Source organism: Castor canadensis, chromosome X (assembly GCF_047511655.1).
Source record: "Castor canadensis chromosome X, mCasCan1.hap1v2, whole genome shotgun sequence".
Lineage (NCBI taxonomy): Eukaryota > Metazoa > Chordata > Mammalia > Rodentia > Castoridae > Castor > Castor canadensis.
In genome coordinates this window covers 45655672-45670709 of record NC_133405.1, presented here as the reverse complement: position 1 = coordinate 45670709, position 15038 = coordinate 45655672, and the positions used below count along the sequence as shown (strand labels likewise).

Here is a 15038-nt window from a genome sequence, read left to right as displayed (position 1 = left end):
TTCCTGTACGTGGGTGTTACCTTCTAGGTTAATTGTTTTTGATCTAACTTTTTCTCTAGTTCCTGGTCCCCTTTTCCTATTGGCCTCAGTCACTTTTAAGGTATCTGCTTTAGTTTCTCTGCGTTAAGGGCAACAAATGCTAGCTAGTTTTTTAGGTGTCTTACCTATCCTCACCCCTTCCTTGTATGCTCTCGCTTTTATCATGTGCTCATAGTCCAATCCCCTTGTTGCGTTTGCCCTTGATCTAATGTCCACATATGAGGGAGAACATACGATTTTTGGTCTTTTGGGCCAGGCTAACCTCACTCAGAATGATGTGCTCCAATTCCATCCATTTACCAGCGAATGATAACATTTCGTTCTTCTTCATGGCTGCATAAAATTCCATTGTGTATAGATACCACATTTTCTTAATCCATTCGTCAGTGCTGGGGCATCTTGGCTGTTTCCATAACTTGGCTATTGTGAATAGTGCCGCAATAAACATGGGTGTGCAGGTGCCTCTGGAGTAACCTGTGTCACAGTCTTTTGGGTATATCCCCAAGAGTGGTATTACTGGATCAAATGGTAGATCCATGTCTAGCTTTTTAAGTAGCCTCCAAATTTTTTTCCAGAGTGGTTGTACTAGTCTACATTCCCACCAACAGTGTAAGAGGGTTCCTTTTTCCCCGCATCCTCGCCAACACCTGTTGTTGGTGGTGTTGCTGATGATGGCTATTCTAACAGGGGTGAGGTGGAATCTTAGCATGGTTTTAATTTGCATTTCCTTTATGGCTAGAGATGGTGAGCATTTTTTCATGTGTTTTTTGACCATTTGAATTTCTTCTTTTGAGAAAGTTCTGTTTAGTTCACTTGCCCATTTCTTTATTGGTTCATTAGTTTTGGGAGAATTTAGTTTTTTAAGTTCCCTATATATTCTGGTTATCAGTCCTTTGTCTGATGTATAGTTGGCAAATATTTTCTCCCACTCTGTGGGTGTTCTCTTCAGTTTAGAGACCATTTCTTTTGATGAACAGAAGCTTTTTAGCTTTATGAGGTCCCATTTATCTATGCTATCTCTCAGTTGCTGTGCTGCTGGGGTTTCATTGAGAAAGTTCTTACCTATACCTACTAACTCCAGAGTATTTCCTACTCTTTCCTGTATCAACTTAAGAGTTTGGGGTCTGATTGGATCTTACTCTTAATGTAGAACCTAAAACCTTAAAAATTTTAAAAGAAAACATAGGCGAAAATTTTTATGACTTGGAGATAGGCAAAGTCTTCTTAGGACACAAAAACTAACTGTAAAAGAAAAAAATTAAACTTAATCAAAATTTATTAATAACACTAGGAAAATGAATAGGAAAGACACAGACTAGGAGAAAATATTTGCAAAATACACCTATCTGAAAAATGAATAATAACCAGAGGTTGGCGTTATTGTACAAAAAGGCCGGTACAAAAATATTCATAACCACTTTATTAATAATATCTAAAATCTGGCAACAATTTAAATGTTCATCAATAGATATATGGGTTGGAATACTATAAATTTTACTAGTGTAATATGTTAGTAGTTATTATCTGCTTATGAATATATAATTATCTCAACTTCTGAATAAATAAATTTAAAACTTTAAAATTATTCTTTTTTTTTTTTCATTTTTCTTTTATTATTCATATGTGCATACAAGGCTTGGTTTATTTCTCCCCCCTGCCCCCACCCCCTCCCTTACCACCCACTCCACCCCCTCCCGCTCCCCCCCTCAATACCCAGCAGAAACTATTTTGCCCTTATCTCTAATTTTGTTGTAGAGAGAGTATAAGCAATAATAGGAAGGAACAAGGGGTTTTGCTGGTTGAGATAAGGATAGCTATACAGGGCATTGACTCACATTGATTTCCTGTGCGTGGGTGTTACCTTCTAGGTTAATTCTTTTTAATCTAACCTTTTCTCTAGTTCCTGGTCTCCTTTTCCTATTGGCCTCAGTTGCTTTAAGGTATCTGCTTTAGTTTCTCTGCATTAAGGGCAACAAATGCTAGCAGCCATGAAGAAGAACGAAATGTTATCATTCGCTGGTAAATGAATGGAATTGGAGAACATCATTCTGAGTGAGGTTAGCCTGGCTCAAAAGACCAAAAATCGTATGTTCTCCCTCATATGTGGACATTAGATCAAGGGCAAACACAACAAGGGGATTGGACTATGAGCACATGATAAAAGCGAGAGCACACAAGGGAGGGGTGAGGATAGGTAAGACACCTAAAATTATTCTTAAGAACATCAAGCAATCACCAACATCTTTTGGGCTCCCTTTTGCTCTTCGCTGTTTCAATGTTAATGTCATAAGTTTGAAGTGCAGCTATCAAAGCAATGTGGGTTTTCTTTTATTTTTATGTTGAGCTCTTTATTCTAGGAATCCCAGGCCTTCCCGGGCCAAAAGGTATCAGTGGTCCTCCTGGGAACCCTGGCCTTCCAGGAGAACCTGGTCCTGTAGGTGAGCATGAAAACTAAGATTTTACTATTCTGTAAAACTAAGGTTTATCATATTCAATTCAGCTGTGGACATTTTTAAGACAAGAAAACATGGAGATCATTCATTTAGCACTGTATATTAGGTGTCAGATCAACAAGTTTTAATTTTAAAAATTACGTGAAATTGTCATTATTGGACCTAATTTTCTAGACTCACTTTTTCTAGAGAAGGTTAATTCAAGTGTCCTAGTATATAAAAGACAAAACCTCTCTTTTTGGTTTAAGTTTTGGTTTTTTGGTTTTTTTAAGAATGGCAGGCTGCAACAGTTTTGTTTGTTTATTGACTCAAAGTAAATCACTTATCTTGGCCCATGTGAGGCTTTGTCACCCCTTGAGCCTTATTCTCTGAGATATTCTAAAATCTACATTGAAATGATAAACCAAAAAACCTTGGACATTGGGTGAATAGATTGGGGATTATTCTCATTCTCTTTCATTTTTTTCATTCTTCATTTTCATAAAATTTCTCACTTTAAAGGAGTGTGTCAGAAACACTTTGTGTGTTTTGAACAGAACTCTTTGAATCTAAACTGGAAATGGAGTATATTGAAGGAAAGAGAGTTGGAAAGATGAGCGTAACCTGCCACATTCTGCTCTTTAGGTGGTACAGGCCGTCCTGGGCCACCAGGACCTCAAGGTGAAAAAGGAAAACCAGGTCAAGATGGTATTCCTGGACCAGCAGGACAGAAGGGTGAACCAGGTGCTATACTTTTTTCATTTTTTTCTAATTTTCTAATTTCCTCCTTGTCTATTTTAATTGTTCTTTTTACGTACAATGAAGTTGTGTCTTCTTTCTCACCTTCTAAGCCACCATACACTTTCCCTCCTAATTAGGTTCTTCCTCTTCATGTTTGTTGAACAACTAGCCTCCCTCCTAACAAAAAAACCCTTTGAATCCTGTCTTGTCCAATTTTCCACATTAAGAAGTGAGCAGACTTTTCACATTTCTCTGTATTTCACTATATAGTATATTCCATTTATATGTTTTCATATGGCATAAATATATAAAATATATTTGACACTCATTACAAATAGAATATAACATATAGTTTTCTCATGGTAGAATTGTTCTGTGTTAGAAATCAGTCTTCTGTGGCTTGGGGGTATGACTTAGTGATACAGCAGGCCCTGGGTTTTATCCCCAGAACCAAAAGAAAGAAGGAAAGGGGAAAGGGGAAAGGGGAAAGGGGAAGAAAGAAAAGGAAAGGAAAAGGGGAAGGAAAGGAAAAGGGGGAAGGAAAAAGGGGAAGGGAAAGTGGAAAGGAAAAGGGGAAAGGAAAAGGGAAAGGAAAGGGGGAAAGGAAAAGGGGAAAGTAAAGACAAAAGGAAAGAGAAAAAGGAAATCTTTTGCATGTTCTTTTATAATAAATTGTAGCTCTTGAAACCTCATTGATCTGAAAATAATTTGTCCATATTTCAATGATTATTATCCATCTGAAATTGTTTTCATTTTGTACCCTGTCAGGTCAACCAGGCTTTGGAATCCCAGGACCCCCTGGACTCCCAGGACTTTCTGGTAAATCTTTTTAAATATGCTAAATACATACATAAATGAAAATCTTTCAGTATGTTTATTTTTCTATCTCCATTTACTGTTATAAAATGCATTTACAAATCCAAAAAACTAAATGAGAATTTATTTAGCAACTTAATATAAGGAGTCATATTATATAAAAATGCATCTTTAAGGATATTTACATGTAGATATCTCTGTTAAATTTGTAAATAATTGCAAAGGAAATAATATACAAAGAAGGCATTATTGTAGGAAGAGATAGATTTTTAAAAACTCATTTAAACAGAAATAAAGCATTCTTTCCTCCCCATGCAAGCAATATCAAGGTAATATAAGGAAATCCTGTGGAAATATGTACTAAAAATAAAAATGTTTCTTAAAAACTCCACTTTAGAGGCAAGCGTGGTGGTGCATGCCTGTAATATCAACACTTTAGAGGTTGAGGCAGGAGGATCATAAGTTTCAGGCTAGCCTGAGCTATATAACAAAACCTGTCTCAAAAAATTTTTAGAAAATGAAAACTCAAATTTAATATTGTATGTTTGGGTGGATATGTGCACACACACACATCTACCTTCACTCTCTAGAGCTTGATTAAACACTGAATAGTTAATAGACTTAATGTGCATGCAGATAAGTATGTTTATATTCTAAAAAATGACAATTGACTATACCCTGGAGGTTTTTCTCAAACCATAAGTATATCTCCTAGAAATGCTGACATTGTTTTCATGATCCCAACATGAAAATTACTGCTTTAATGTGCCGTTTCATGGGTCTTAAGAGTGTTAGTGGTGTAGAAAAAATGTTGAGAACAGTTTGTCTAGATTGTGATTACAAACATTGGGTACAATGGTCTGCAGAGATCCATAGCAACCATTAAAAATCCATATCTTCCATTAGTCTCAAAGCTAGACCTAAAGCAATTGTTTTATGAATTGTCTCTATCCATCTTGAACCTATTATTGAAGAAAGTTTATGATTTTTTTTCTTTTTTTCCTCACAACTATTGGTCATGTGATCATTGCTCTTTGTCTTAATATAAAAGGCACCTTTTAGGATTCAAGTTTTTTTATTTCTACAATAAATACTTCTACAAGAATACATACATGCCTGCATATATATATTAGAAAGAATGAGTTTTTTTAAAATATGGCTTTGGAATTTAGTGGGAGATAGAAATTACCCTAGTGAATTCCACTAGTTGCTCTAATAGCTTTATCCTTATAGTCAAGCCTATAACTCAGTATCATTTAATGTGTTCTCTAATATCATTTTGCTTTCATAGGTCAAAAGGGTGATGGAGGATTACCTGGCATTCCAGGAAATCCTGGCCTTCCAGGCCCAAAAGGTGAACCAGGCTTTCAGGGTTTCCCTGGTGTACAGGGTCCCCCAGGCCCTCCTGGCTCTCCTGGTCCAGCTCTGGAAGGCCCTAAAGGCAATCCTGGGCCCCAAGGTCCTCCTGGGAGACCAGGTATGTTTGTGAGTGGTAGGGTAATGGTCTGTTTATTACTCTGTTTATTTTATTTTGCTGGCAGGTTATTCAGTCTTTAAGACTTTAGAATTTGTAATGTAAGAACTTCTTATAATCAAATAGCTTGGTTTATACCCAGCTCTATTTCCATGGCATCTAATATATTCTTTTTTCTGTAATGTATTTTATAAGTTGAAGTAAAACCAAATGACTTGGACAAAAAATGATGGAGTTATATGTCTTACTGTTAAAGATAAAACTATGCTGATAACCTGGCAGCAAAGTGCCATCTGTATTTTTAAATATGAGCTTCTCAGCATGACATCATAGAAATCATTTTAGTGATCACTCAACAGATGCTTATGGTCCATACCAGAAGTGTTGCTATGGTTTTGTCACATGATCAGCAAATGTCACCAGGCACAATAAAATTTTTTATCTTCTCTAGGAACTAGGCAAGCAAACTTATCTTCAGCATCACAGCATGATCAAATTGACTAGTGATCTCTTCATACCAACCTCATACCTACACCTTGTTCGTCTTGTATTCACTGCTCTAGTAACTCAATTTTGCATCCAATGTTCACCTTTTCATTTTGTGTCTGTGCTGTGTCATTTCATTTTACTAATTTGGGAAAATGCTCACTTTCATACTGGATTAACATTGCTGAGGCTAGTCACTGGTTATAGGTTACTAACAGATTTTGAGATTTGATGTTTAGTTTTTATATTTCTGGTAATGGAAAATTTGGCCTTCATTGATTCTACAAAGGAAGAGAACTCTAAGATTGGAGAAACAAAGCAATTGTCCATTTATCCTTTAAAAATCCCGGATTTATTTTTTTAATGTACTTTTAAATAAAAATTACATTTTCATTACAGTACAATCATAAGTGATTGGAGTTAATTTTAATACAGTATGCCTTAAAAACATGTATTAAATTGGATCACATGCTAGGTTCAGAAGATTGTTTTCAAAATCAGATTATAATCTAATGTGACTTGACTGTGTCTACTGAAACAAATCAGTGAAAATACACCCAGCCATGTTAACTCTCTTGCATGTAAAGAATTGAAGCAAATACCTTGCTTTGTTTTGCATGTAATAATTCAAATAAACCAAACTATTATCCTTTTAATATTATAATTAGCACTGTGGTTATTCGTTCTTACTAGCAATGGAGCTCACTGTTGAAAATTACTTTAGAATATGTCAACATAAAACCATTAGTCACAAAGGTACTTTAAAAATTAATGTTTCTAAAGAAATAATAATGAAACTACTCAGATGAAGAACATACATTTGATGAGTATTTTACTTCTCAATTTGTTTGTAAACTATAGATTAAACAGGAGTTTTAAACCCAATTGCTCTTAGAATTCATTATTCTTAGAGCTCATAGTAATGATGATTATAAAAATGGTTTTTGGACTTTCAAAATATGGCAGGTGCTATTTTCATTTTAGTGTTAGTGCTAAGTGGAGATAATTTGGTTTATGTATAGGTGCATGAATAGACGCTTTCAGAATATTCTGTCATTGAATTAAATTTTAACTTTAAATTCTTTAGTGTAATGCTTTAGTTTCTTGATGTATCTAACAGTTTTAATATTTTTCCTTTTTTGTTAATGATGACATTGGGCCTTGGTGAACTTTGGCTCCTATCCAGGTCCTACAGGTTAGCTCCTTAACTCAAAGTCATAATTGCATGAAGTTTGAAACTTTTCTCATACATTTATATATGCAATTTATGTATGTATTTACATATATATGTGTTTGTATATATATATTCTTGTATCTAATGTTTTTAAGTGTTTGAATATATTTTAAGAGTATATATGCCAATTCAATTCTTACATGGTGGCTTAGCTCTGTAACATGTCAGAAACTTGTACAGCCCAGTGTTTTTCCTGGAATGATTTCATATTATCTAATTAGGAAAACTAATGTAACACTCCAAAATTCATGTATTTGTGTCATTTTAAGTTGAAAATTTATAGTATCCAAACAGCTTTGTATAATATTTTTACCTTTCCTTTGTAATGGGATGTATCTCTTGCATTTGCCTTATTATATCTGTTCATGAAAATTAAATTGAACGATCTTTTGAAGGACATCTTTAAAATAATAATAATGTATATTATCAGATTCTGCAAATATATATACTCCTTGACTTGCCATAACTTTTGTAGGTTTTCAGCAGTCTTCATATTTTGGCTTGTCACATAGTTCTAAATTCTACTGTTGTGAAGAAGGATTAATAGGCATAGAGTAAAAAAAAGTCTGTGCAGCCAACCCAGATTAGAGGACCTTAATCTTTTTTCATCATATACATGCAAATAAACACACCGAAGAACAATTACCAAAAGCAACCCAATGGAAACTTGCTAATTCCTAATCAAAGATGTGCACCTAATCAGGAGTAAAAAGAGCAACAAATATTTGAATGTATTTATTATTATTCAAAATAAAGAGTCCTTTTCAAATTTCTAGAGAGAAACTAAACAGGGAAATATTATACTCCTGAGGTCTGGCTATTGAGAATGACAGGACATTATTTTTACTCTTATAACTTAAAAGTTCATAATTTTTCAAAATGGTTTGTAGAAAGCCATCTCTATCTAAATTGATTCCCTAGTTTCTTATTTCCCCACAGACTCATTATTTCATTGAATTACAGAATTCCAGGTCTAGAAGGGATGAAGCTTTACAAATATAAAAGAGAAATTACTCACGGACATTTGTTAAAGATGGCATGACAGATTTTTATTCAAGATTCCTGCAATAGAGGAAATGTTGTTGCAATAGAGAAGATTGACTGAGCTTTATACTTATGATCCGGTCTTTTTTAGTAGTTGCAAATATGGTAAATTGATGGAGAAAAACTTCTACCATTTTAGAAGAGTTGGCCATAGCTGACTGGGCCTTGCATTCACTTTCTTGTTTTCTGTTACCTCAAAAGCTCCTTCAACCCCTAATAACTGCTTCTTATATTCTTCCTAAATGGGTGTCAACAAATAGATTAAGACAGTGCTTGTGATTTAATTATTACCAAAATAAAAAGGAAACTAGAGGTACTTTGAAGTAATTTTGAGTCCTGCCCTGTCTAATTTTCATAGAATTCTGCTGCCTTGATCACTGCTAGATAAGACTGTCAACCACGAGATTTTTTTGTATGTGAGGCACTAGAATATATTTGAAGAAGAAAAAGAAAAATAGCTATATTACTTTCAAACCAATTTAACAACTTCCCATTTACCAAATGTACTGTAAGTTGAAGTTATTGAAACCTGGTCTCTGTGGTGTTTTCTTTGCAACAATTAAAGAATACAACCTTAAAAGGAAATTAAATTTGAAAAATGCCAATTGACTCATCAGTTTATCTTTAGCAATTACTGCTAATATATTAGAGTCTAGATTTTTGTTTTGTTTTGTTTTTCAGTTAAATTTTGTCAGGGGTTTTGAAAAACTGGATTGAGAGCCTCATACACAAAATTGACTTGGCATATAACTTATCAAGGTGTAACCTTTTAGAAGTTAAATTCTTAGAAGTTTTGCTATGATATGATCCAAAGTTTCCCCTGCTGCTGGCTCAGATTAAAATCTCATATTTCAATGAGATATCTTTCTAAGAGTTCTTGTTCTGTTTCAAACACACGTATCACATGCCTTTAACTCAAATTCTGAATTATGTTAGGTAGGAATTCTAATTTACTGAACTAAATGTGGGCCATGCTCTGCTCTAAGTGTTTTCTTGAGTTGGTTTGCTTTTGTAGTTTAGAACTCACTTAAACAAAAGCTAATTTTTAGCTTCCTAAATTTTAAATTACCAAATGCTTTAAAAGTTTCATTATTGAACAGTAACAATAATGCTTTCTCCATGTATGGTATGGCACCATTTACAACATATAATGTACTTATATTGTAAGCTCCTTGAAGGCAGAGTTTGGGTCTTACTCATATTTCTACTCCTTTTAGTACCTTGCAAGAAGGCATAGGCCTTCTAAATCCTGGGCTTTGGTACTCTAGCACAATTTATTCTCTCTGCTAACATTCAGTGTTTCTAAATCATAGCAAGACTTGTAAGAAAAGGAAATTGTATTTATAGTCAATTAACACTAATCAAGAAGTGTCTATCTATAGGCTTTTAATCTTTTTGTTTATTGATCCTTTAATAGTGAGTAGCCTGACTAAATATGTTCATTGGATAATAATAATAAAGTAATTGTAATATTTTCTGTGGTTTGGGGTAGGATATTGCATGCTAAAATATTTTAGAACACCCCTTCACTGATAGTCTGCAGATCTTTGGAAAATTTAAATCATTATTTTCAAGTTCAATAGTGTACATATACATTGGCTTTTTCTCTTTAGGTACTTATTTTTAGTAATAATGTATAGAAGATGGACTCCTGATAAATTATGAAACAAATCAGAATATGGCTTCATGGAATAGTTTTCCAATAAAGACAGACAAAAGTATAATTGGTAAAGGCATACTCATATTTTGATTTTTCTATTTGATTTTTGTATATTTTTTTACAAGTGAGACTTTTAAAGTTAACTATTATCACTTTGGGTCAGTCTGAATATATAAAGAAAATTTCAACTGGGCACTGTTGACACATGCCTGTAATCCTAGCTACTCAGGAGGCAGAGATCAGGAGGATTGCAGTTCAAAGCCAGCCAGGGCAAATAGTTCCCGAGACCCTATCTCAAAAGACCCATCACACACACAAAAAAGGGCTGGTGGAGTGGCTCAAGGCGTAGGCCCTGAGTTCAAGTCCCAGTACCACAAAAAAAATTCCCCTTATATTTTTATCAAAGGATGGCAGAGGCCAAGATACACTTAAAAACTTATCCACAATTACCCCTTTCTTAATGGAACTGGAGGCTATCAGTGAAATGGTGCTATCTTGCCAACATTAATGTTTTGAGAAGCTAACTTTTGGAAAGCCACAGTAACAGTGTTAACATGATGTCTTCAGTAGAGTTTTCTATTTTTTGGATTAATGAAGACCAGCAGCTTATTCTTTAGAATAAGCCCTATTTGAAAAGATTTGTCTGTATAGATCTTTATGGTTCTGTTTGAATACTGATTGAGTTGTAACTATAAGAAATGCTGGCAAAGGATTATTGTTTAACTTGTGCTATAATATGAACCACTTCTAACTCATAATCTTATTTTGTACTGTGTGATGTCTGATACTGCTAACATCGATCTTTGGGCTTTGGTGAACTCTGATCTTCCCAGGTTTTCAAGGTTAGACTCTTCACTGGTCAGTTCTTTTTTTTTTTAATGCTTCATACATGTGATAAGAGAAATACACTTAATGTTGCTATAATTCAGAAGTCATTGAACAGTGCTGTTATTCCAAATACTGCCTACTTGGGTTTTAACATTGCTGTGAAGGTAATGTGACTTATTTTGAAATTTAGTTTGAAATGATATGATGTTTTTGTGGTTTTGATTGTTTATAATAGAAAATCCTACATAAAGACATGTTGAATTTTAAATGAATATACACTTACTTTTATCTTCTAGACTACATTAAGGCATTTATTTAGTCAGACATCTGACTAATTTATAATCTCTGAGTATTGATTTTATTTTCTTGGGTTTCTTTTTTATCTGTCATCACACTGAACTGTGTGTTCATAGCTATTTTCAGTAATGAGAGAAGGAAATTACTGAATACTGTTAAAAATAGAACTTGTATGTCCATTATACAAGTAGTAATTCATTAATTTAAATTTGAGGGACTCTAAACACCAGGTCCGAATTGACAGGTAAAATCCCCAATGTTTCTTTTTCATTACAAAAAAGATCAGTGCTTTATTTTCTTCGGACCATGTACTGTTCTGGTAATTTCAAACTGAGAAAGATGGTAGTCAAAGGTTCCTTTCTTTTCATCTTAAATCTTACTTTGTCATTGTCATCAGGTTGGTTCAGCTATAGTTTATTTTTCTCTTACTAAGCTGATTTGCTACCTGAGTTCTTGTCTAAATCATGCAAACTAACAAGTTTGCTCAGAAAACACTATCTAGTGTATTTGAACTAAGTAGTTGTGGTTTTGTTTTTGTTATTTTTAAGTACAAAGTGCCTCAACCCTCTATAACTGAGAAGGAAATGTCTCTGTTGTCTGGTTATCACGCTAAGGTGACTATATGAACAAAATTGTCTAAAGATAAAAATAATTGCTATTTTGTCATGAATTTGCTTCCTCTTTCTCATATTCCAGATAAAGTAGTATTAGATTATGACATCACATAAAAATACCTGAAATATTGAAAATAGGCCCATTTTAGTATATGTTCTTGCCTTCAATTTTACTAATAGTAAAGATAATAAAATAATAGTAGCAATAATTATAAAAATAACAAAACTTTCATAGCTACTGCTATGTGCCAGGCACTGTGTTGAGTAATTTATACATGCTATTTCATCTAGTGCTTGTAACAACCTGGTAGAAACTCTTCTTATTTTCATTTCATAGAAGAAGAAATTGAAGCCAAAGAAGACATTAATAATCTTGTTAAGGTCAAACAGCTAATTACTAATGGAGCTGGGATTTGAACCCACCATTGTAACTCTAGGCCGCAGTGTTCTTAGTCACTGTGTTGTTCTGTCTTGTTAGTGTGTAGTCATTGATTGAGTCATAAGAGTTTGGGAAAGTAACTGAAGTCGAATTTGTAAATATGTAAACATGATCTTAGTGTTCTTAATTCATGTGCCTATGGTAGTTCCTTTAAAAAATCTACTATTTTCATTTTTGTTGAAGTCAATAAAAAAAAACTAAGACAACCAGAGGAGAAAAGATATAAAAGGTATCTATAGACTGTTCATTATTTAGGATTTTGTAATTATTTTCTTAAGGCAGAACTATTTAGTCTCAGCCTCATCCACTAAACCCTCTGCAAACAAGTAGCATCAATTTCCCACCTGCCAGCGAAAGTCATGCCTGATGATAACATCACCTGCTTAATGAACCTGATATCGGTATTTAGAATGACAGATTAAAAACAGCATCAGGAAAAAAGCTTAGCAAAATGCCATTTTGTTTGTCCGTAAGATATATTCACAATTCTTTATTTTTTTTCTTTTAAAATATCTAAAATGCAAAAAATAAATGAAGACTTTTTTATGTGGTGCTGGGGGCCAGGGCCTCACACTGCTAGGCACATGCTGTACCACTAAGCTTCAGCCCTAGCCCTTAAAATCATTTTAAAAATAAATTTTTACAGTACTATATCGAAGCAGTAAATTTCTGACATTTTAAAACATTCCCATGTATCAGGTATATCACTAAAATTAAATTAATGTTAGCTTGCTTAAATATCTTGATTGTATAGTAGGATGTAGCTCAGTACTTAGGTGCTTGCCTGGGTCGCACAGCATCACAAAAAATATTCCATAGTAATGAAAGCTGAATAAATGTAACTTTTTACAAATACAGGAATATAATTTTTTGTGATACTGGGAGAACCCAGGACTTCATGCTTTATAGGCAAGTAAGATCTACACCCCTTGGCCCCAAGTAACTTAATTTTAAACACAGGAAGATAAATGTCTTGAATTCCTGATTGCCCTACAACAATGGTTAAGTGTGGTCCTGCACCTAGCAGCTTCAGCTTCTTAAAGAGCACCTTGTTAAAATGCAAATTCCTGGGTGCCTCCCCAGCCTTATTGAAGCCAGAACTCTGGAGCTGGGTCCAGGAATCTATTTTAACAAGCCCCCAGGTGATTCTGATGCATACACCAATTTGAGAAGAGTGCCCTTCTGTGTCTATTTCATTTCAGTTTAAGTCAAACATTTTGTCAGGGATTACAAAAGCAAACATTATGTTCTGAGTCCTTTCTTTAGATATGAGTTTATTAGGTTTAATAGATAATAAAATATAAACCAAAATGGCCTGCAAACCAATATTAATAACAAAAGGAACCCAGCCCAATTTGCATTGGGAAGGAAATCAGCATAGGTGTATACATTTTAATGTAGTTTCAGTTTTATGCCACAGACTAATGTGAAGGTGATAGATATTTTATGCTATACTGAAATGTCATTTGGTGTGCATTATCAAGGTCTACCAGGTCCAGAAGGTCCCCGGGGTCTCCCTGGAAATGGAGGTATTAAAGGAGAGAGAGGAAACCCAGGTCCACCTGGACAACCTGGCTTGCCTGGTTTGAAAGGAGATCAAGGACCACCAGGACTCCAGGTAGGAAAATGGGAGTAGATATTTGATGAGAGAGGAGTGTGGATATTTGCATTCGAAGTGAGAATTCTTAGCTATAACATTTTAATTAGCACTCACTGGAGGAGGCTCTATGCATGGCTTACTGGTGAATTAAAATGGAAGTAGAAGGCAAGTTTCCTATAGTCTTCTAACTAAGGGTCTTTGCTTTATTGTAGCAAAAAGTGTTCTTCAAAAGATACTTTACTTCCAGTGAAAGCAAATTTGTATGCAAAGGAGACATGTATATCAGAGCATTGCATGTGGATGAGTCCTCTCATAGGGAAGTAATTTTGTGAATGAGAGTAGTTTAGACTTTGAATTTAGAAAAGTTGGGTCAAATTTCCCCTCCACTATATACTTCTGCTTTGTGTCTGTGACAAAAACAGACACTCTGGGTTTCTGTCTTTCCTACAAAAGAGAATAATAGGATATCCACTCATTCATGAGCTTTCTACGATGGTTTGAAAGACCCAGAAAGTCATATACTTCTTTAAGGATCCTCAAAGCTGCTTCCATTCATTCAAGCAGATCATAGATTTGCAAATCAACAAACTGAACTGTCTTCTAACTATGAAGGCTACTTTATAACAAAAAGTTATCTATAAAGTAATGCCTTTTAAAGCTTTCCAATAGCTAACCATTTTCCCATGGCATTACTTCTAGTTACCTAGACTGTAGAATGTAGTCCTTTCATTGATTCTCTATTCGCTTCCTACTTCTGTCTTCTCCCAAGTACCTCTGCATTCAACACCACTCACATATGTTTTGCCTCATTTGCTCTCTCTCTCTCTCTCTGCATGTGTGCACATATGTATGTATAAATATACGTATATGCAAGTACATATTCCCTGAAACACTTGAGAATAAGTTTCATCTATCTCTTTACCAATAAATACTTTAGTACCTATTTTCCTAAGATGAAAGCTACTGCCTTAGATAACTATAGTACAGTTATCGACTTCACAAAGTTTAACATAGGTTTAATATTTTAATTTCTATCTTTCATTTTCCAATTGTACCAGTGGACCTAGTAATGTCCTTTTTAGCATTTATTCCCCTAGTACAGGATCTAGACCAAATCATGTATTCCACCTAATTGTCTTTTATTAAAAAGACACTTTAGTGTCTTTTATTCTCTGTTAATCTGGAATGGTTCCTAAACCTATTTCTATTCTTTCATGATCTTGACATTTAAAAAAAATTGTAGCCTCCCATCTTAAAATCAGAATATTCTTTCTTTTGTATAATGTTTCTTCATAATTAGATTCAGGTTACACATCCTCAGCTGGAATACGACA

The 15038-nt window shown here is 34.2% G+C and overlaps 1 protein-coding gene across 2 annotated transcripts in view; it reads left to right on the top strand.

The window, feature by feature from the left end:
* Positions 1–15038, top strand: part of Col4a5 (collagen type IV alpha 5 chain) — a 224786-nt gene that overhangs the window by 188391 nt on the left and 21357 nt on the right. Inside the window, exons 38-42 of one of the 2 annotated variants that reach the window (XM_074063706.1) lie at positions 2397–2477; positions 3117–3215; positions 3981–4031; positions 5320–5505; positions 13589–13722. In XM_074063706.1, the coding sequence (XP_073919807.1) occupies positions 2397–2477; positions 3117–3215; positions 3981–4031; positions 5320–5505; positions 13589–13722 (551 nt within the window). Of the gene's footprint in view, positions 1–2396; positions 2478–3116; positions 3216–3980; positions 4032–5319; positions 5506–5953; positions 7015–13588; positions 13723–15038 lie in introns of those variants that run through there. The other variant, XM_074063707.1, reaches the window with a different exon arrangement.